Genomic DNA, 23,239 nt, shown 5'->3' on the forward strand with positions numbered 1-23,239 from the left:
TGTGCTGGAGCTTTGCTGCTGAGTGGGTTTTCTCTAGTTGCAGAGAGTGGGGCTACTCTGCTGCAGCGCACGGGCTTCTCACTGCCGTGGCCTCTCTTGCTGCGGAGCATGGGCTCTAGGTCACATGGGCGTCAGTAGGTGTGGCTCGTGGGCTCTAGAGCACCCGCTAAATAGTTGTGGCACATGGGCTTAGCTGCCCTGAGGCATGTGGGATCTTCCCAGAGCACAGATTGAACCCACGTCCCCCACACTGGCAGGCGGATTCTTAACCACTGGACCACCCGGGAAGTCCTCCCTTTGTCTTTCTATCATCAACTCAGGGAAGTGAAGGAAATGAGTATTTTTAAGCTGGCACTACCCACATAAACATGGCTTGTTTTAAAAACAGTCATAGGTATATGCCTCTATTTTTGTTTTTCTTAATCACAAGACTGAGAAGGAATGTCTCTCCTAGCTGTTGGGCTACCAGAGGCCATGCCATGGGACTGGCAAAGCAACCCAATCCATTCTCCCCGTGGTCAGCAGGCCTCTCCTGGGCACAGCTCACTGCCAGGCTGCACGCTGAGAGCTGAGTCGAGCTATGATGCGTTCCCTCCAGGACCTGCTTCCACACCTGGGCCCCAAGCATCCTGCTGGTTTGGGGAACTAAGGCAATGGTGGAAGCCCCAGTCTCCAGCACCCCACCCAGGGTGCACGTCCAGCCCTTGCTAGAAGTGAGAGGGGAATGCCAGGCGGGGCCTCTTCCTTCCCTTTTTGGGGAGATTAAAGCAGGATTTCGGTTGGAACTCAGCCCTCGGCAGAACAATAGAGGAAGGGTGAAGTTTCTGCACACAGGTGGTGAAACTGTGAATCAAAGGGACACCTTCATCTCCCCAAGATAAATACCCCCTTTTCTTTCCCTCTCTGTCTCACTGTTTCTCCTTAATCCTCCCAGGAAATCTGAGCATGAAAGCTTTGCAGCTCCCGGTGCCACGGAAAGTTTGAAAGGATTTAAGAGACACTGAAATCTGGGTGAACAATAAAGGGGGGTTTCAGGAACGGAAACTGGGGCCGCAGGGCTGCAGGTGCACCCCTTTGTCCCAGGAGAGCTGGGGACGGGTGCTCCGTGCTCACCTGGGAGGAGGCGGGCGTGGAGTCCACTTTGCACCCGCCTCCGTGTTCCCACATGTCACGAGTTCTCCCACCGCTCCAACCAGGGCCCTGCCTACGGCCCTGAGTCACCTGGCCTGCCTCTGTGGCAACCAGCAGGGCTGCTCGTACCTGAGTGCCTCCTGGATGGTTCTGTGAGCCTCGTCGCGATGTTTCATGCCCACCAGGCTGGTGGCCCACTGCTGCAAGATGTGCTTCTTCTCCATGTTGATGGCCTCTATTTCTGTGCAGGCCTGCAGCGGAGGATCAAGGTTATGTGGACGTTGGTCTCACATCATTAAGCTCAGAGCCCCCAAGAGGACATTGGAGAGCCCTGAGCTTCCCGAATCACCTTCCTTCTCCGTGACCCTGCTTTTCTTTATATGCAGCAACAGAAGGACACACATGAAATTAAACATGGCTCAAAAGGCCCATCCAACACTTGCCTGAGCCTTGAGCCCCAGCCATGACATGGGAACAATAACAGTACCCACATGCTGGGGCCATCAGATAGACGGGATGGTGCCTGTAGGCCCAGCACGCTCTTAGCTCGACCCCAAGTGCTGGGTCTCATGACTGTCCTTATGTGTCATTCCAGGGGAATCACTGCACTCCTAGCAGTTTGGCCTCATGCTGATTCTTGGAAGGGGCAAGGAGTGGGGGCTGGGTGAGGACCTCATTAGGCCACGAGCATCTCAGTGGAGATGCTGAGTCCAATCAGCCTCTGCTCTTGCTGGCCGTGCATGGTAGACACTGGAGGAGGTCAGAGCGGCCTCGAACACTCACAGGGATGATAAGAGGGCAGAGTTGGATGTGAAAGGAGGCATTGCACTGGGGAATTCCACTCCCGCCATCAGGGCTTTAACAAATCACCTATTCATTACCACTATAGAGCATAAAGTGGTGTGAGTTAATTATACCACGACTGCCGAGACATTTCTGGATTTGGGTAAGTTATTAACTGAGAAGGCCACTCTGTGCCATGGACCAGGTTGTGCATTGCCCAGTGGTACCCGGCTGAGGCAGAAGGCGCCAAAACTGCTGGGCTCCTCCCTAGGCTAGGCTGAGTGGGGACGGTCAGCCAGAGGCAGGTGCCCTCCCACGGAGCTCCCCAATCTGCTGGACAAGGGCTTGTTGACCAAGATACAGGCTGAGATGTAAAGACTGAGCTGAATTCAGTTTTTAAATGTTTTAAACACAGTCCCCATTTAAAAAAAAAGGGGGTTCATTCTAAGCAAATTAGAATATGTAAATAAGCAAAAAGAAAATAAAAAATAATCCCATTATTTAAAGTTGACCATTTCTATCACCCTGGTGTTATCTTCCTGTGTGTGTGTGTGTGTGTGTGTGTGTGTTGTGTTTGCCTGTGTGTATGCAATCACATTGTATTATTGTTTTATAACTTAGTATTTAAAAGTAGCATATTGTGAATGGGCTTCCATGTCAGCAAATATTTTATTGGTGAGATAGCCCTCCACTGTATGGATATATCATAATTTGTTTAAACAATGTATTCTTGGGACTTTGTTATCACACACAGCACTGTGTCCCCAGGGACTCTCTATTCATTTTGTTCACTGAATATTTAATGTACAAAAATTTAATTTGCATGCCCATTTTCCCTGGAATGAAGGCTGAACAGTGATATTTTGGGAGAGTGTGCTAGGGGATGGGGTGGGTGCCCGTGACACATGGTACAATATTGTCCTTGAATAAAGATCCTGATGAAGGCACACTGCACCCCCACTATCAGTGCAGAAGCCCTGCTTCCCTTGCCTTGTTCATCTTTGCCAACTTGGTTGGGAGAACCCCTGTCCTGCCCTTGTCTGTCATCAATGTCTGTGGTGCACCTGCCATGGCCCCCACCCTCTCCCCGGCCCCCCGGTTCTGGGTGCAGAAAGCCAGGATGAACAAACGTGGGACTGGCCCTGTCCTGGCAGGACACAGCCAGCAGGGAGCGGTGGGAGACACAGAAAGACGCAACGGAAGAAAACGACAGTGTTGTGTGTGTGTGTGTGTGTGTGTGTGTGTGTGTGTGTGTATGATCATCACAGAGCAGAAACGCGCACGGCAGATTCTGGATTGATTTTCAAAATCTCTTTATATCACCAAACTTACTGGTGTTATGCTTAGAAAGCCCTCTTCAACCCAGGACTCTACAAATATTTCTCTTTTTCTTTCTTCTGGTATAGCTTCCCTCATTTCAATAGTTGATCCCATGTGGAATTTGTTTCAGTGTGTGGTATGAGGAAAAGATGTGATTTTTTTCCCCAAATGATTAACCAAATGTCCCAACACCACTGGGTGCATAACTCACTTGCTCTCCATTAATTTACAATCCATGAAATTTCTATTCAAACGTTTCCTTGATTCTGGGCTCTCTCACAGGCTCCCACAGCCTACCTGTCTGTCCTTGACTCCAGTAAGTCATTATTTTAGCCACTTGGGCTTTCTAGCATTTAATGTTAGGGGGGACCCATCATCCTGGTTTGTCCTGGACCCCCCTGGTGTTAGCCCAGAAAGTCTCATGTCTCAGGAAGCCTGTCATTTCCAGGCAAACAGCCTTCATGAACTTTCCTCCCTGGACAATTCTCTGCTAGTCCTCTGAATTTATATTTTAGGTAAACTTAAGAATTGCTTTGTTAACTAAAAAGCTTCCCTCTGCCGAGATTCTGATGGGCATTCATTCTAGATTAAGTAAACTCATAGGCTGGTGAGAACTGGGCACTGTCCCACGTGGACCCAGGTATGTTTGTTTGTTTGTTCAAGCCCACCCATTTGTCTTGCCTTCAATGAAAGTGTGTTGTTTCTTTCATGCCATCACTGCACATATGAAGATAGATGGTGATTCACAGATTAGAACAAAAAGCGACAGCGATTTTGGTTTCCAGTGCCAGTCACTGAATTTGGCGTTGCATTGAGCCTGGGCTCTCTCTTACTCGCTATGGAGTGGAGATGTGGGCACTGCCCAGGAGTGCCAGTGGTCCAGGCTGAGAATGGTTAGGGAAACTTCAGCTCTCCTTGAAAGAGGTCTGCTGTTGCTAAGAAGCTTGCTAAGGATGTCCCAGCAAGCAGGACAGAATGTTCCAGCTCCTGAGAGGCCTTCTAGTCTATCACTGCTACGGTGAGAGTAAGAATACCGGCCATCAGTCAGCTGGTATCATCACCGTGGGTCAGGCAGATGCTCTGAGATGCTTATGAGGACAGACGGATGTGCAGGGGGTGGACCAGCTAACTGAGGGCTCAGTCAGTCTCTCAGCAGGCATGCAGGTGCTTCCCAGGCACTGCCAGATGGCATGGGTGGATGCTTACCTCACTCACTGCTTTCCTGAGCATCTGAGTGTCTTTAGCCTGTGCGTGGTACTGGGCCTCAAACAGGGAGGTTTGTTCTTCCAGCTGGTTGGCTCGGGTGGTCAGCTGGTCCACGTGCAGGTCCTAGAAGGGAAGGGATAAGATGCATGGTGAGACGGGTCCCCACCAACCCAGACCCATGTCAGTGACCCCAGGCTGGACACGGCACCCCCCCCCAGGGCTGTAGTATTCAAACAGGAGCAAGGCTGATCGGGAAATCCAAGGTGTGGCCATCGTCATGTGGGCATCATCTTTGCAGAATACCTGCTGCTTCTTCTCCAGCTCGGCCCGCATGCGCTGGGCTTCTGACTTCTTCACGACTTGCTTCATCACTTGGATGTCATCACGCACGTCCTGGTCTATGTTCTGCATGTAGAAGAGATGCAGAGCGAGGGTATCCATCTCCGTTTGCAGAGCTGCCACTGGGAAGAGAGGGGGAGGGTGTCCCAGCAAAGCACACAGGCCAACACGGATGCAGCACCCCTCCCCCCACTGTGGGATGGGCCTGAGAAACAGCCTTAAAACTACAAAGACCCAGACCATGCCGTCAAAGATCTTACAGTCTATTAATAGGTGGAGAGACAGAATATATGATCAACCTAGACAGCATATTAAAAAGCAAGAGACAGTACTTTGCCAACAAAGGTACATCTAGTCAGGCTATGGTTTTTCCAGTAGTCGTGTATGGATGTGAGTTGGACTATAAAGAAAGCTGAGTGCCAAAGAATTGATGCTTTTGAACTGCGGTATTGGAGAAGGCTCTTGAGAGTCCCTTGGACTGCAAGGAAATCCAACCAGTCCATCCTAAAGGAAGTCAGTCCTGAATAATCATTGAAGGACTGATGCTGAAGCTGAAACTCCAATACTTTAGCCACCTGATGTGAAGAATTGACTCTTTTGAAAAGACCCTAATGCTGGGAAAGAATGATGGTGGGAGGAGAAGGTGACGACAGAGGATGAGATGGCTGGATGGCATCACTGACTCAATGGACATGAGTTTGAGTAAACTCCGGGAGTTGGTGATGGACAGGGAGGGCTGGCGAACTGCAGTCCACAGGGTCGCAAAAAGTCGGACACGACTGAGCAACTGAACTGAACTGATGCCCATCAATTGCAACACTCCCTCTACTCCCACCACACGATAGAGATTCTTCATGTCCAAGGATGTTCTGAACAGTGTCAAGGTTAAGAGGCCTTGTGTGAATTTTACAGATTTCTTACCACATGGAAGTCGGCAACGTCAGGTTCGGTCCTAAATCCCCTGGGAGAAAAACCAGCCTGAAGGGTGGGCTGAGCATCACTGAAGGATGGGTTCCTTGTAACAAAACTCTCATGAGATTTATTTATAAGCTAGAACATCAGCTTATTTAGGGAGATAGACTTTCACTAGTAATTGTTCACTGGTGTAGAGCGTTCCTTATTCAGTGCGTAGATCCAAACAGAAAATCGATTTATAGATCAAAAGGCTGATGGGTGAATATCATATTAGAGTCAGGTGTTTCTGAAGGATGGACTTAAACTTGACAAACACATTTTTTTTAACATCCAAGGTGATATAAAAACTCTAACACTAGAGAATTCTTTGGGTCCCCTGGAGGGGAACGGAGGGGGTACAGGGAAAAGAGGGGGGAGTTTTGTAGAAAGAGTGGTTGCTGGGTGGACTGTAGGAGTGTATCTGGGGGAGGGTCTTTAAAGAGGTCTTTGAGGTAGAATGAGGTCACTAGGGTGGGCCCGAACGACTGGTGTCTTTAGGAGAAGAGGAGATTAGGACACAGACACACAGTGGATGAGCCCTGTGTGGACACAGGGAGATGATGACTGTCCGTAAGCCCAGGAGATTGGCCTCAGGTAGAACCACCCTGCCAACACCTTGATCTTGTGCATCTGGCCTCCAGAATTACAAGAAAGCAAACTTCTATTGTTCGAGTCGCTTGGCCTATGGCCCTTCGCTATGGCAGACAGCGCTGAATAACCCACCCCACCTGAATCAGGGAGCTTGCCCACCCTTCCTCCAGGGCACTCACGTCTGCCCCCTCTTTCCTTCTTTCCTGGATGAGTGACTGAGAGTCAATATTTCAATTTTTTTTAATTCAAAAAATTTTTTTTATTCGTTTATTTTTGCCTGCTCTGGGTCTCCATTGCTGCAAGCAGGCTTTCTCTAGTTGCGGCGAGTCGGGGCTGCATTCTAGTTGTGGTGGTCGGGGTTCTCATTGCAGTGGCTTCTCTGTTGCGGAGCACCGGCTCTAGGGCCTGCGGGTTCAGTCGTTGTGGCTCAGGGACTAAGTTGCCCCCCGGCACCTGGGAGTGTCCCAGACCAGGGGTAGAACCCGTGTCCCCTGCATTGACAGGCAGATTCTTAATCGCTAGACCATCAGGGAAGTTCTCAAATATTCTTTTTAATCTGTATTCTTTCAACATTAGTGAAATCAAGTCTGTTTTCACAGTATGAAGACCGGCTGTCCTTTTCCTTCTTTGACGTACCTGTTCATACTATCACCCCTTCTTCTATGGCAGGGTAGTAGTCTTTTACCTATTAGGCTTTGAGGGGCCCTTCATGTAATAAGACAGGGTGGGCAGAGTCCTGAAAAGCTCCCATGAGCTCTGCCCCTGAGATCACAACCTGAGATCTGGTTGTGTTTGTGGCAAAAAGGGTAATTATCAGATGGGCCTGACCTCAGCAGGTAAGCCCTCTAGTAGCAGAGTTTTCTTGACCTGGTGTCAGAAGAGGAAGTCGGAAAGATATGCAGGGTCAACAGGCTTTGCTTAGCATGAACCAGGAGTCTAAGTGTTCCTTTTTGGATGATCAAATGAGCAAAAATATTTAGTGATTTTAAAGTGCAATCTGCACCAGCCCAGGTTGGGTGCATGAGACAAGTGCTCGGGCCTGGTGCACTGGGAAGACCCAGAGGGATCGGGTGGAGAGGGAGGTGGGAGGGGGACCGGGATGGGGAATACATGTAAATGCATGGCTAATTCATTTCAATGTATGACAAAAACTACTGTAATGATGTAAAGTAATTAGCCTCCAACTAATAAAAATAAATGGAAAAAAAAAAGAAAAAAAATTGATCTAAAAAAAAAAAATAAAATAAAGTGCAATCTGTACATTCAATTTGCAGTAAATAGATAGATTTCAGAGTAAACTTCCTGGAACTCTCACACCATTGATCTATTTGCCCATTTTTTTCCCTTGAGCCATTTTGTTTCTATTGCTGTAGATTGATACAGTGCTTTGATATCTGTTAGGACAATATTCCCGCATCACCCTTCTTTTTCAAAATTTTCTTGGATATTCTTATGCACTTAGTTTTCCAAGAGATCTTGAAAATCGATTTGTCGAGAATGGAGAGTTTTTAAGGTATTGCTCTGGAATAATTTCTAGCAAGCATCGATAAGGGGGGAAAAGCGAGGAACAGAGTGGTGGGCATAGTGTACAGCTACTTGTGTAAAAAAATAGAAAAAAATACCACACCCTTATAACTTTGCTTTTATACACAAAAATATCTTTGAAAGAACACACAAGAATCAATAATACCATTGTGACTCTGCAGAGGGGGCTGGACTAGGCCAGAGGGAGACTCGAGAGAGCTTCAATTTTGTATTATTACTTCTCAAAAATAATAAATAACTATGTTAAATAAATTCAAGCTCACTCAAACATCACATTTGTGGATTTTAACTGGACTTGCTGTGAACTGCTTGTTAATCTAGAGAAATGACATTTGTATATTGTGCATCCTCCCATCCCATTACACGACTGTTCCATTTATTTAAACATTTTATGTCCTTCAGTAAAATTTTATTGTTTTTCTTCAGGCAGGTTCGCTTGCTTCCTTTTATTTATTTACTTGGCTGCGCTGGGTCTTCCCCACTGTGTGAGGGCCTTTTCTAGTTGTGGTGTATGGGTTTCTCATTGTGATGGCTCCTCTTGTTGCAGAGCGCAGGCTTCAGGGCGTGCGGGCTCAGTCACTGGGGCACAGGCTTAGTGGCCCCACTGCATGTGGGATCTTCCAGGGCCAGGGATCTAATCCATGTCCCCTGCCTGGGCAGACGGATTCTTAACCACTGGACCACCAGGGAAGTCCAGTTCACTTGCTTCTTATTAGACTTATTCCTAAGTATTTTATGGCTGTTATAGCTATCATGGATGAGATTTTTAAAATTACATTAATAATTTTTAACTGGATATGACTGGTAGAAAAGAAAATTATAACTCTAGTATTCAGTTACTTTATAGATTTCTTATCGCTTTTATTTGCTTCTTTTTCAACAGTAATCTTGAATCTTCTAGGTAAACAATCATACCATTGGTGGAGAATGAGTCTCAAGACGTCATATCCAGAATCTATACTTCGTTTATATTTCCTGTTTTCTTTCATAGCTGGAATGTCCGAAACAGTGTATCCTCATCTCATTCCTTACCTTATCTATGATCACTCCAGGGCTTTCCACTGAGTAAAACTGTCTTATTAGTTGCTGATAAACACTTACAAAGAAATTTCCTTCTATTCTAGTTTAGGATGAATAATGAGTTTTATTCAAACATCCACTGGGCATCCACCCAGAAAATCTTTTTGTTCTCTCTCCTTTAAGAAAAAAGTGCAATGAATCAGTAGATTTCCTAATTTCAAATTATCCCAGAATTAAGCCCTTCTTCACTAGGAGCTATTTTTTTCTTTTCATATATTGCTAAACTTAATCTTTTGTTGATGAGCAAAAGTTTAATATTTGCTAATATTTTATTTAGGATTTTCATATCTTGTAAGTAGGATCACTTTATGTTTTTGTACACTGTAAGCTTTTTCCAGCAAGCATTATACTGAGAATTATAAAACAAGCCTGGGAAGGATTTCCCAAAATTTCCACCTTCTGGAGAGTTGAATAACATAGGAAATGTCTGGTTTTGTCCTGTCTGTAATCCTATGGCATTTCCCTCCCTTTACCTTTGGAATTTAAAAATTTCACCAAGTATGTCTGGGCATGTTTATTTTTTCTTCCACCCATCTGGCCCTACATGAGTCTTTACACCTGAAAATTCATCTTTCTTGAACTCAACACAAACGTTTTCCTCTGATGTCATTGGTTAATGCCCCTAATCTCCTGGAATTTCTATCGTATGGATGCTGACTTTACCAGACTTATGTCCATGTCTTTTATCTCTTTCTCAGAATGTTCATCACTTTGGGTTTTTGCTCTGAATTCTGGATAGAATTTCTCACACTGGACTTTTAGTATACAAATTCAGTTGTTCAATTTTCAGCAGTGCTGATTTAGCTATTTTGTACTTTTTTGGGGGAGGGGGGATGATGATTCTATTTTTTAATTCTGAGTATCATTTTCCCTAATAGTTGGTTTTCATTTGACTGGTGAGATAGCCTCTAAAATCTCACGTCAAACACCAGTTGGCAAATGCTCAGTTTTCAGAACCCGATGTTTGTCTGTGGAGAGGTCTGCTCTCCTGCCTGGGGATTGCTGCTGCGGACTCACACTTGGGTGTGAAGGTTACTGACTGGTGGGTTTCACCTCCCTCCCAGGTAAGGTGGGCAACCATAGACATCGTCCAGGAGCAAAGGCCCATGTTTCACCTACAGGACAGGGCCGCGGCAGCACCTGGTAGGCAGGGCTGGGACCATCACCCAAATTCTTTAGTTCAAAGAAGCAAGGAATGGTGCTGTGAGGTGGGTCCTTGCTTGGTGGAACAAGCTTTGCTCCCGCCCCCTGATGACCTCCAGAAAGGACACAGTGTCCATAAACACAACTGGATCTTTCCAGAAGCCTGAAGCCCATCTGCGCCTTGAGCCTCTGAGGAAGGGTGCTGGTGGGCACTGGCTGCTCCTGTGTGGAGGGGGCGGGGGACATGTGTCCCCTTTCAAACTGGTCTAACTTCTGTTATAACTGGAGGATGTGGCTCCACTGTTCTAGTGTGAGTGCCCTGCTCTTCTCTTTTTGCTAGATTCTGTTAATTTGGTGATAATCAGGGAGGAGTGCTCCCTAAGGGAGCACTTTCCTAACTCTGTCTGGAAACCTCTCCTACATTTCTCAGGGTCCAAAATTCTTCTTTCCATCGACAGTTGAGATACAGGTGTGATTCTGTTTTCTTCCAAATTCTTTTAGGTTACTTCCCCCATTATAATATCACACAGAGGTGATGGAGAAAGTCAGAAACATGAAAAACACAAAAACTGAAACAATCTGCTGTGACCACGCTGTTCACTGTGGCCCACCGCCTCTGCTCTGTGCAGGGCTTTGCTCTAGGAACAGTGACTAGTCCGAGCCCCGTGGCCTCTTCTGCTCCAGAGTCACCTGCTCTCCTTAACCTGCCACACAGCCTGCGGCTTCAGGGCTCTGGATCATGGGTCCCTGCACTTTGGATTGGCCTCACCTATACCTCCCCACCTGTTTAAACCCTGCCCACCCCCACTCTTCCCTGCCTTCTGGAGACCCTATCTTCTACCCCAGCAGCCCATTAGCCTCTCCCACTTTTGACTCCAAAAACACTACCTGCCGGCTTTCAGTGTTTGCTGCTTTGCCTAATTAGGTGCATTTTAAGACTTGTCTTTCCTTCCCAGAAATGTTGGGAACGCCTCCATGACATGAACACATCTTGCCTTTCATGATGTCCCACAGTGGCTCGAGGTCATGACAGCACATGGGGACACCCCTCGGGTCAGGATGGCACTTGGGCCACCCCACCAGGTTGCAAAGGTATTTAGGGATTCGATGGCAGGTGAGGATCCCTTTGGGGTCTCTGTGGCATGTGGGGACACCCCCAGTGGACACCTGCAAGGACACGGAGCAGCCTTACGCTTCTTGCGCTCCTCGTTGGTGGTCTCACAGGTCTTGGTGTAGAGCAAGCGCACCCTCTGCAGCTCCTCCTCCTTCTGCTGCCTTGTGCCAGCAGCGATGGAGTGGCGGTCATGACTTTTCTCAAGCTGCATCTGCAGGCGGGCCAGGTGCTGCTGGACCCCGTAAAGGTTCACCCCCAACTCCTGCCGTTGGACTCGGCTTTGCTTGGTGGCCACGCTCTGCACCAGAGAGAGAAACTGGGTCATGGAGACACAGGAGGGAGCACAGCTAAGTGGGAGATGGGACAGGTACGCACCAGTTCTTGAAGTTCCAGCCTCAGTTTCTCTATCTGCCGGTTAAGATAGCTCTTCAGGGCAGCCTGGAATCTTATCATCAGGGGCTAGAACAACGGAAGAGCACAGCCAGTTACTGTCCTGTCCCCTCCGGGGCTTAGCCACAGCTCTTGGGGGAGGGTTGTGGAGACAGAAATGACTTTCATACTGGGTGCTCCCCACTTCTGCCCAGGATTCTTATTTCAGAAGTCACTGGTGGTCTCACCATAGGCACTGAAGGACCTGAGTGCATATTTTGGCAAAATGACAGGATAAGTTGGGGCAGTGGTACTGGTTTAATCCCCGGAGCTGAAGGGCAGTGATGAGCAGAGCCTTGGATGCCAGCACCAAATGAACCTTGAGCCCCATTTCCCACTGCAACCTTAGCACCAGTCAAGACCCGTCCTCCCCACTTGCCAGAGGCATGGGACACGCAAGGTGATGTCTCTCAGTGGAGGTGACCTTGCCCCTACCCAAAATCTGGAGACATTTCTGGCCATCACAACCAAGACGGCGCTGCTGGCATCTGGGGGGTGGAGGCCCCGGGGATGCTCCTCAGCACCCTTCAGTGCTCAGGAAGCGCCCACCACAGTGATCGGCTTCCAGTGACTGGGAAATGCTGAGTCTGAGTGAATGAACCTGAAGGGAGAACACACTTGACGAGGTGGCAGCCCAAAGCCTGCAGGTCAACTATGTGGGGAGCAGATGAAGCAGAGCGCAGCAGTTGCTGGTAAAAGGTGGGCCATGGAGGCTCCAGGCAGAACAGGGCAAGCGCGGCAGTGTCTCTAAGTCCATCTTCGTCTGTGTGTGGCAAAAGCAAAACCCCCGAATTTCTTACGTGGTCTGGGTCCAAGACCACCAGCTGGGATTTGTCTTCTTCTGCCTCGTCGCTGCCCTCAGATTCCACTGTTTCCACCAGGCCCCTTTCCTCCACCATGCTTAGCTGCTGGATCCTGTCCAGGAAGGAGGACGCGGCACCCTCCCTGGGGTGGGTGCTGGGTTCTAGGGGGACAAGTAAGGGGGGAACGGCAAATGTTATTGGGCAGTTAATAGAGAGAGTGCTTCTCTGGGGGAGTTCATCAGAAAGCTAAACGCCCAGCCTTGTGCAACAGGAGGGAAAAGAGAAAGACAAAGCCTACCTTGGGCTAGGGTTCACAATGCTATTCACAGGGTCTTCTGCGCATGAATTTTCTACTAGCTAATTCAACATATTTTGTAGAAAGATTGAACTTTAAAGGTAGACAAGAAGCAAACACATTTTGTGGATACCTTTTAATATGTAAATAATGAACAGAAAGGGGGCTTCTTAATGATGGACTAGATTTTTTTTTTTAAAGGAAAACAACTGATACGATTGAAAAGCAATCAGTGGGGCTCAAGTTTCAGCTCTTCTTCCTTCCTGAGCTGGAGAGATCCTGTTTTGTTTCTAACTTATTTAGATGAGTGTTGTCTGCATGTCACTTGTAGGTGAGGTGAAGTTTTGTTGGCTGATCATCCACACACCACCATCAAATGGAATACTTGTTGTTGTTGTTTAGTCACTAAGTCGTGTCCAACCCTGTGACCCCATGGACTGCAGCATGCCAGGTTTCCCTGTCCTTCACTATCTCCCAGATTTTGCTCAAACTCATGTCCATTGAGTCGGTGATGCCACCCAACCATCTCATCCTCTGTCATCCCCTTCTCCTCCTCCTCAATCTTTCCCAGCATCAGTCTTTTCCAATGAGTCAGCTCTTCCCATCAGGTTATATACAATATAAAATAACCCAATCTGCTTTCTCATGTATTCAACTCTAGGAAACCAGAACCAAGTGGAAAGATAGGGGTATACCTGAAAGCACCTTGGAAAACTCAGCCCACAGGCACATGTTTAGGGCCGAGCTCCCCTCTGAGACCAGAAGGCAGAGAGGGATGTGTGGCCGGGGCCGTGTCACTGGATTTCGGTCCAGGCTTGGTTCTGCCACTTACATGGGTAAGTAACTTAAGGACTCTCATGGTCTGTAAAACGGAGAACAGTTCCTACCTCACCAGGTAAGTGAAAGGATTAAATTAGATAAAACGGAACAAATGCTCCACGTGTCTTACCCATTTCTGTTAATGACATTTTTATCTTTAGACTCATAGCCCAATAGGAAATGAGGTAATAGGAGCAAAGGAGTGGGGGCGCTCGCACAGAAGGGGATGGGAAGTGGCTTGTCCCGCAGTACCTGACTCCGGGGTGAAGGGCCCCTCCGTGCTCGGAGGCAGCTCGTCAAGATCCAGGGATGTGTCGCTGCTCTCCGGGCTCTGTCTGAGGTGATGCCCAGCCTCCAGAGGAAAGACCTTCTGCTGGAGCGCTCCCTGGGATTGTATAGAGCAAAAACAACCAAATCTGAATTTATGAGGGTTTAGTCAGGACTGAGGCGTTATTCAAATTTGCTTATTACAGTGTTCAAAATTCAACACAGTTGTTAAAGCGATAGAAAATTGCTTGCATATCATTTGGCTTTTGCAATCGTCAAAACAAAAAATACCTACCTCCACCCCCATGAGGGATTTAGGAGTGGTCTCTGCCCAACTAGATCTGTAGCAAAGTGCAAACACTGAGGCACGGGCATGTGCTGGACGTGAGCTTCTTTATTCCCAAATGCTGCTCTCCCCGAGGCTGGTAAACAGCATTTCTGAAAGCCTGAGCCCCGGTCAGGGTCTCCCAAGAGGGCTGTTTCTTCTCTTCTTTCAGTTTCACTTTGGGGACATTTCCAGAAGAAAATGTTTTCCCAAGCACCTGGCTCCATTTTAACTCTAAAGGGGACTCTTGCAATGATTATCATTGACAATAACTACTGCTGCTGATGAACTGGTGAACATGAGTAAGGGCAGAGAATGACCCTGCACAGGACCCTGCAAGGTGGATGCCAGTCATTTCTGTCTCCTGCAGGGGAAGCAGCTCATGGAAGCTGAGGCCCTTGCTTAAGTTTGCCCAGTTAGCCAAAGGCTGTCTCAACGCCCAGCTCCTGATCTTTCCAGCTGTTCTTCCCCAGGTGATGCTGCTTCTAGAAATGACTTCTGAGGCATCCAGAACCACAGTGATATTCATGGGAGCCCAGAGTCAAAAGCCTACCTCTGGGGGGTCCAGAAAGGGCTTCTCTTAATGACCACACCGATGACCCAGCAGCTCCCACTCCACAGTTAAGTTATTTGAGAGCTGGGAGGAGGAAAATAGGGTTCTCTCTTAGGGTTTGTCTCTGCCCTTCTGGTTGATCAAATTTGGAAACTGTTTCCCAGTGAGTTTTCTTTTTCTTGTAAAGTAAGAGGTTTTACTAAGATACCAAACCATACTGTTTTTTTTCTCTCATTCCAATCTTTCTTTAAAAAAGAATTATTTATTTACCTATTTATTTGGTTGCTCTGGGTCTTAACTGAGGCATGAGGGATCTTTAGTTGCAGAATGTGGAATCAACTAGGGATTGAACCCAGGACCCTCGCATCAGGAAGGAAGAGTCTTAGCCACTGGACCACCAGAGAAGTCCCCTGGTGAGTTTTCTAGAAACTAGACTTGAGGATGCAAACTGGGTTCATAGCTCACCATGCGACCTATACTTCAATACTTCTGGCTGTCTGTTTGGACCTGTTTGTTTGTTTTTTCAGCTGTGCCATGTGGCTTGTAGGATCTTAGTTCCCCAGTCAGGAACTGAACCCAGGCCCCTGGCGCTGAAAGTGCAGAGTTCTAACCATTGGACCATCTGGTAATTTCTGGTCCTGGCTATGTTATAAAGGAGGGCACTGTTTGTTAAAATCTTAAAAGTGGTTTTGATATGCATTTGTCATTTGTAGTCATAAAGCTTAATTATAGTGCATCAAATATTGAATCATGTGATTCTCTAAAGTTATTATCTCTTTTAGCTTTCACAGGGTGGGGAGGAACTTCACAGTTCACAGCAAGTATGACTGCCATCATAGCTGCCTGCCTCTGGGTAAGGAAGTCCTTTGGCTCCTCAGTTTCCTAATCTGAGCAATGGGGATAATAATAGTTCCCACCTTATGGGGTTGTTGCCACTGAGACAACACATGTAAAGGGCATGGAAGTGTCCAGCCCAGAGTACATGATGAATAAACATAATGCCTTCTCTTCCTGCCCTGCCCCTCGCTTCCTTTCTAGAACAATCAAACCTAAAGCCAACAGGTGGAGTTGACCCAGTGTGGGGTGATGAGTCTGGATAAAATGAGGAGGCTGGGTTTCAGAGACTGTCCCCAAGGTGAGACATAGGTATCAGGCCTGGGCCTGGCGAGGAAGGTCTTGGCATGGAGAGTTACAGCCCAAACATTTAGGGGCTTGCCCATCAGTAATGGACAAGCTGAACTGATGTCCCACCTGATAGAACACCAGAAAAACATGGCATCCTTCCGTGACATTCTAAACCTGGAGACCTGAAAATACCAGGAAAAACCAAACTGAGGGACATTCTACAAAATATCTGGCCTGTGACCTTTAATAGTGTCAAGGTCATCAAGGTCAAGGACCGATTGAGAAGACTAACTAAAGAGACGATACAGCTGAAGGCAGCAGGCAATTCTGAAGTGGAACTCTACTATAAAAGACATTACTAGGACACTTGGTGAAGGAAGCCCGAGGTGTATTTGGTAATGTAACACATTGATTTTGATAATTATCACATGGTTGTTTGCGGAAAACATATACGAAAGCATTGGGAAGCAACTTGCTGTCAAATGCTTTTAAAAAACATTTTTAAAACTTCTTTAAGGTACTCCAAATTTTCTGTGTGTACTTGCTTAAAAATTAAAAAGTGAAAATAAGCCTATAACTATTATTGTCCACAATTGCATTGTCCAGTCTGGTAATCACTTATAACAGTTGGATATATACATTTAAACTAATTAGAATCCTCAAAAGATTAAAAATTCAGTTTCTCCATCTCCTTGGCCACATTTTAAGTGCTCTATAGTCACATGTGACTAATGGTTACCATATTGGACAGCGCAGATAAAGCTCATTTCCATTATCTTGTAGAGTTTTACTGGATGGTGTTGCTCTAGAGACTGGACACCTGGACGCCCTTACGTGGAATGTTTCCAACTTGGGTCCAGAAACTCTTGGCCTCTGATGGTGGCTCCTGAGACGTACGTTTGCTAAGACATTCCTAACAGACATTGCCATGTGAATTATTTATAGTGTACCCTGAGTTCCTCACATAGATTTACAAACCTCATGAGCAGTAAAACACTATAGACCTCAGGCTACTCACCTGGCTCGTTTGCTCAGATAGGCCTAATACTTGCTGGGAGCGCACTGTGGCGATGAACCCCATTCCGCTGGACTTGGATGGGTAGGGGGCCTCTCTGTCCTCAAGACCCATCTCCCTCCTTGCTCCTTCATATGGGTGTGTGCGGTCAACTTCTTCTTTGGGCCCCTCCCCAGGACTGATGTCTGAGGAAGCCAGATCTGGAGAACTGACTTCCCCTTCAGAGGACGTGGGTTCCAAATCAGATTCTAATTCCTCTTCTAATTCAAATTCCTCTTCCATGTCCATTTCCCCTTGGCTTCCTCCATAGTCCCCCTGGGCTGTGACTTCCCCATCATTTTCAATTTCCCTTTCGGAATGCTCTGTAGCACCCTCAGCTTCTTCATTTCTCTGGTCATTGCTCTTCTCCACTGGTGATATCTGTAGCTATGAAGCAGGAAAAAAAAATCAGGAGACAAAGTGTAAAGGATCTTGTGAGATTTTATTCTTAATAAGGTAATTATACTGATGGGAAACAACAGAATGGGAAAGACTAGAGATCTCTTCAAGAAAATTAGAGATATCAAGGGAACATTTCAGGCAAAGATGGGTTCGATAAAGGACAGAAATGGTATGGACCTAACAGAAGCAGAAGATATTAAGAAGAGGTGGCAAGAATACATAGAAGAACTGTACAAAAAAGATCTTCATGACCCAGATAATCACAATGGTGTGATCACTCACCTAGAGCCAGACATCCTGGAATGTGAAGTCAACTGGGCCTTAGAAAGCATCACTACGAACAAAGCTAGTGGATGTGATGGAATTCCAGTTGAGCTATTTCAAATCCTGAAAGATGATGCTGTGAAAGTGCTGCACTCAATATGCCAGCAAATTTGGAAAACTCAGCAGTGGCCACAGGACTGGAAAAAGTCAGTTTTTATTCCAATCCCTTAGAAAGGCAATCTCAAAGAATGCTCAAACTACCGCACAATTGCACTCATCTCTCACGCTAGTAAAGTAATGCTCAAAATTCTCCAAGCCAGGCTTCAGCAATACGGGAACCATGAACTTCCAGATGTTCAAGCTGGTTTTAGAAAAGGCAGAGGAACCAGAGATCAAATTGCCAACATCCGCTGGATCATCGAAAAAGCAAGAGAGTTCCAGAAAAACATCTATTTCTGCTTTATTGACTACGCCAAAGCCTTTGACTGTGTGGATCACAATAAACTGTGGAAAATTCTGAAATAGATGGGAATACCAGACCACCTGACCTGCCTCTTGAGAAACCTGTATGCAGGTCAGGAAGCAACAGTTAGAACTGGACATGGAACAACAGACTGGTTCCAAATAGGAAAAGGAGTACGTCAAGGCTGTATATTGTCATCCTGCTTATTTAACTTATATGCAGAGTACATCATGAGAAATGCTGGGCTGGAAGAAGCACACGCTGGAATCAAGATTGCTGGGAGAAATATCAATAACCTCAGATACGCAGATGACACCACCCTTATGGCAGAGAGTGAAGAGGAACTGAAAAGCCTCTTGATGAAAGTGAAAGAGGAGAGTGAAAAAGTTGGCTTAAAGTTTAATATTCAGAAAACTAAGATCGTGGCATCTGGTCCCATCACCTCATGGGAAATAGATGGGGAGACAGTGGAAACAGTGTCAGACTTTATTTTTGGGGGCTCCAAAATCGCTGCGGATGGTGACTGCAGCTGTGAAATTAAAAGACGCTTACTCCTTGGAAGCAAAGTTATGACCAACCTAGATAGCATATTAAAAAGCAGAGACATTACTTTGCCAACAAAGGTCTGTCTGGTCAAGGCTATGGTTTTTCCAGTGGTCATGTATGGATGTGAGAGTTGGACTGTGAAGTAAGCTGAGCGCTGAAAAATTGAGCTTTTGAACTGTGGTGTTGGAGAAGACTCTTGAGAGTCCCTTGGACTGCAAGGAGATCCAACCAGTCCATCCTAAAGGAGATCAGTCCTGGGTGTTCATTGGACGGACTGATGCTGAAGCTGAAACTCCAATACTTTGGCCACCTCATGCGAAGAGTTGACTAATTGGAAAAGACCCTGATGCTGGGAGGGACTGGGGGCAGAAGGAGAAGGGGACGACAGAGGATGAGATGGCTGGATGGCATCACTGACTCGATGGGCATGAGTTTGAGTAAACTCCGGGAGTTGGTGATGGACAGGGAGGCCTGGCATGCTGCGATTCATGGGGTCACAGAGTCAGACACGACTGAGCGACTGAACTGAACTGAACTGATGGGAAAACTGCATCTATACACTCTGAGCATTGCTAGGAGATTATGTTTCATAGTTTAGCTTATCTGCTCTGTTTTTTTTGGTAATTACTTTGCATCTTTCGTTACAGGAAATGAGCTCTGAAAAACTCAGGGTGACCTAGGTGTGGGATATCCAAGGCATTCTTGATGAGCCATCAACACTTCAGAAGGAGGTGGAAAGAAATTAAGTTTCTCTGCAACTGAACTGAGTCTGTTCCAGAGCAAGGTCACAGTATCATTGAGCAATTTTCTTAAACAAATCTGAACTCTAATTCCTAGTAAATACAGCCTAGACTAATTCATCCCATCAGGAACTTTATTTACCCTGCCGGCTTCAACATTCTGGTCCTCTTCTCCTTCAGAAGATTTGCCTCCCAAGTGAGACCTGGTGGGGGAGAAACAATTGAACAGTTTCAAATAACATCTTTCTTTTTCTTGGCATTTATCCCCGCCTCATTGTCTGTATATCTAGTTATTATGTTTACTGTTGATTGTCTGCCTTCTCTCTAGGCTGATGGCCATCACTTTGTCACTAACACCAGCACTAGATCATGCTTGTCGCATGGCACAAGAATCACTCCAAGAATGAATGAAAAATGCAATGATTGAAACATTTAAGGAACAGTACAAGTAGATTATGCTAGAAAAGTCACCTTAAATATACTTGTGTTTGTGACAAAATGGGGAAAATAAAAAACAAGAGAAAATTGCACAAAAAGGACAAATATTCCAGAAACTTTTAGTTTCCTCATGATTTGGATAGTACAAGAATGTCACATTCTTAAAATTGCTTTTTTTTTCTAATTAAAAGTCAAACTAATACAGCAATATGTGACACAAACAATGAAAATCCCCTGTGACTTCTCTCTTGCTCAAGATAACAAGATGTAGTAGTAATAGATTTAAGGATATCTTTTTATGTATTATTTTTATTTTTTAGATATTTATTTGGCTGTGCCAGGTCTTAGTTGTGGCACATGGGCTCTTTTTAGTTGTGGCATTCCAACTCTTATTTGTGGCATGTGAGGTCTAGTTCCCTGACCAGGGATGGAACCTAGGCTCCCTGCTTTGAGAACATAGAGCCTTAGCCACTGGACCACGAGGGAAGTCCCAAGGATATCTTCTTTCAAATATCTTTCTGTGCATGTAAACCACCCATCCACCAAATTAGAGATCACACTATATACACTGTTTTGCATTTAGTCTTTTCATTTATTGTATCTGAACTTTTCCATGTCAGTAGATGCAGACCTACCTTAAAAAAAAAGAAGAAAGAAACAATACAGCGGTGTCCAACGTGAAAGGTAAATTTTTAAAATAGACTCTATCCTTTTAAATAAAGTGTAGGAGAGCAGAGGCCGGGTGGCCCTGTGTTTACCTGACTACAGCCTATCTGTGTGCTTAAGGCATTCACGGTGGGGCTGCCTGGCCATACCGAACCCAGTCCATCACCTGCCACCTCCAACCCCGGGGAGGTTGGGCTGGTCTCCCTCTCACTGACCTCGCTGGGAAGCGTCCAGCACAGAGACCCCTGCTCTCAGGGCTCTACAGCAGGGATTACCAAGCATCGTGGTTGCCATGGTTACTGTGGACTGAGCAAGTCCCGGGTTTCAGAGAAAGGAGCGCCCAGAAAAGGGGAAAAAGGGAGGGTACGGGAGAGGACAAAGGGACGCGAGGTGAGAAGGCAGAAGGGCGTGCAGGAATGTGGGGGTGACCGGGGAGATCAGGAAAAGCCTGGAAAGTGGGGAGGCAGGGGTAGAGGAGAGGGGGAAAGGGCATGGAAGGGAAGGGGTGCCTAGGGGGCTATAGGAAGCGGGAGGTGTGGGGGCAGTTCCGAGGCCCCAGAACCCTAGGCCCGTTTACCCGCCAGCGCCGCCGCCAGGCTCCGCCATCTCCAGTTGCTATGCGACGCCGTCAACATCCGGCGGGCAAGGACCACGCGCCGGGCTTGCGGGGCCGGAGGCCTTTGTGCCGTTTGTGTACACTGGAAACACAGAATATTTAACTCTGTAAATGTATTAAAGGATAAATACACATATTCTCCATCTCTAAGTCCGAACTCTACCCCGCCCGACTCAGTTCTGTAAAGTGACAACCGTGTCAACGTGTGTCCTACCGGCCACTCTGGCGCCCCAGGGGCTCGCGCAGGGCACCCGGGAAGCCGGGGACATGGGACGGCCAAGTGTCCTGAGGATGGAAGGAAGAGGCGGGGGCGCGACGGGGTCCGGACCAGCCGCACCTTCAGGGACCGAGCCCCCGCCTAGTGCCTGCCTGTCCATCTCCAGACCTGGGGGGCTCAGTACCCCCTTCCCGGGGTTCTTGCGAAGAATTCAAGGCGGGAGAGGGATGCCCTGTGGCCTCCTGGTGGGTGTTGTTCTCTTCCTATCTCAAAATGGTAAAAACAAAAGCAGAGGGTGGACAGAGAGGGCGAGCGCGCACGTGGGACGTCCCAAGGGTCCTGGCTTCACTCCGGGGTCGCGGGGCTTCCCTCTGGGGCAAAGTCCCGGGGCCGGAGGCCCGGGCGGGCGGCGAGGCCCGGAATAGGAAGGGGGCGTCCGGGCCGGGGCCTGGGGTCGGAGAGCGGAAGGTGACTGGGGCAGTTCCGCGACACTGCTGGGGCCGGGTTGGTACTGGGGCTGGCGGGGGTGGGGTGGGCGGCGGGTCTGATTGGGCCGGGGGCCGGGTTGGGCCGGGGGGCGGGCCGGGGGCCGGGCCTCGCCGCGCGTCCCCGCCCCACCAAACCTCACTGGCGGCGGCGGCAGTGGCGGCGGAGGCGGCTCCGGGAGCCGGCGCAAATCCGGCCCCGGGTGCGGGACCCGGGTGGGTATCGGGGACCTGCCGGGGGCCGCGGGGGCGGGGCCTGAGGGGCCGGCGGGGTACCGGGCAGCGCCCCTCGGCGGGACGGGGTGGGGGCGCGCGGGACGCGTGGGCCTGCAGCCGCGGGGCCCGGGAGGGGCCGGGGTCTGGCCGCAGCGCAGAGAGTGCGTGCAGGGCCAGAGCAGGAGTGGGGCGGCAGGATCACGCGGGGAGCTCTCTGGGGACCCCCTCCGCGGTGGGTTCTGGCTCCCCGGGCAGGGAGTGTGGGCCTAATTCGAGGAGACGCGGTCTCTGGCTGTCTGAATCTTTGGTCCGGAGAACTTGCGGTCTTTGTCTGGCTGGATCGTCAGAGCACGCGAATGAGAACTTGTAGGGGCCCGGCGTTTGCCGACACAGCCCCCAAAGTGTGTGTTTCACCCGCACGGGGCGCCTACTTAATATTCCCGGCCTTGGGGTGGGTGGTCTGCCTGTTTAAGAGCCGCAGGTCATGAAACTCACACCCTTTAGGCCCGAGCTCTTCCTCTTGATCTTTTCTTAAATAATAATAAAAGAAAGGAAGAAAAAAATAGAAAGAGAAGAAAAAGGGAAAAGAAAAAAAATCGGCAATTTAAGATTTCTAAATATAACCTAAGGCACGCTGCCAGAAGCCATGAATCTTGAAATCCTGTTATTCCCACACTCGGAAGTCGGTGTCATATGTTGGCCACAACCTAGTTCAGATTCTATTCAGAAACAGAAAACGACATAATACGTTCACTTTCCTTACCGTGAAGTTTGTTTTACTGCCTCCTCAAGTTCATAGGAGAAGCTGGCTTGGTTGGCCAGCCCCTGGACTGGTCCCACTGATCCTTCTTTACCACCTGCAGGCACCAGTTCCCATGTCTGTAAAGAGGGAACTGGTTCTCAAAATCCAGCCATGTGATGAAGCATATTATCAAAGGGCAGGGGCAAAGGCCCAGATTGGAGAGTTACATTCTAAATCTGTCACAGATTGATTAGAGAACTTAAAAAAAAAAAAACAACTGTGTGTTTGTTTTAGAAATTCCCTACTAGAAACATCAATATTTAGTTGACTAGCAAACATTAAACACTTTTAAGAACCAGGAAAACTTTTGCAAAGAAAAGATTACTAAAGTGAGGAAATCCTGTTAGTATTAACTGTGAAACTCATTGACAGCCATGTGTTGTTGGTATCAGAAGGCTTATTCTCTGCTGAGTGCACTTGGCTTGTAGAGCGTTTGTGGTGAGCAGAGTCTCAGAATATGACTAAGGAAAGTTCTTATCAGTGGAATTTTTAATCCTCCAGCCATGAT

The 23,239-nt window shown here is 47.6% G+C and overlaps 2 protein-coding genes across 8 annotated transcripts in view; one reads left to right on the top strand and one right to left on the bottom strand.

The window, feature by feature from the left end:
* CCDC40 (coiled-coil domain 40 molecular ruler complex subunit) overlaps window positions 1–22,835 on the bottom strand; it is a 46,594-nt gene extending 23,759 nt beyond the window's left edge. The window contains exons 1-11 of one of the 3 annotated variants that reach the window (XM_070479813.1): window positions 22,693–22,835; window positions 20,973–21,093; window positions 19,434–19,494; window positions 16,841–17,263; window positions 13,805–13,937; window positions 12,436–12,599; window positions 11,582–11,665; window positions 11,285–11,504; window positions 4,744–4,901; window positions 4,441–4,563; window positions 1,261–1,382 (exon numbers count right to left, since the gene is read on the bottom strand). In XM_070479813.1, the coding sequence (XP_070335914.1) occupies window positions 1,261–1,382; window positions 4,441–4,563; window positions 4,744–4,901; window positions 11,285–11,504; window positions 11,582–11,665; window positions 12,436–12,599; window positions 13,805–13,937; window positions 16,841–17,263; window positions 19,434–19,494; window positions 20,973–21,001 (1,517 nt within the window). In that variant the 5' untranslated portion in view covers window positions 21,002–21,093; window positions 22,693–22,835. Of the gene's footprint in view, window positions 1–1,260; window positions 1,383–4,440; window positions 4,564–4,743; window positions 4,902–11,284; window positions 11,505–11,581; window positions 11,666–12,435; window positions 12,600–13,804; window positions 13,938–16,840; window positions 17,264–19,433; window positions 19,495–20,972; window positions 21,094–21,225; window positions 21,249–21,348; window positions 21,440–22,692 lie in introns of those variants that run through there. The other 2 variants (XM_070479815.1, XM_070479814.1) reach the window with 2 other exon arrangements.
* The window catches only part of TBC1D16 (TBC1 domain family member 16), an 89,205-nt gene continuing 87,360 nt past the window's right edge, over window positions 21,395–23,239 (top strand). For 3 of the 5 annotated variants that reach the window (XM_070479816.1, XM_070479819.1, XM_070479820.1), the window contains exon 1: window positions 21,848–21,929. The gene's annotated coding sequence lies outside the window, so the exon portion shown is untranslated. Of the gene's footprint in view, window positions 21,474–21,847; window positions 21,930–23,239 lie in introns of those variants that run through there. The other 2 variants (XM_020899348.2, XM_070479817.1) reach the window with 2 other exon arrangements.

This window comes from Odocoileus virginianus, chromosome 17 (genome assembly GCF_023699985.2).
Source record: "Odocoileus virginianus isolate 20LAN1187 ecotype Illinois chromosome 17, Ovbor_1.2, whole genome shotgun sequence".
Lineage (NCBI taxonomy): Eukaryota > Metazoa > Chordata > Mammalia > Artiodactyla > Cervidae > Odocoileus > Odocoileus virginianus.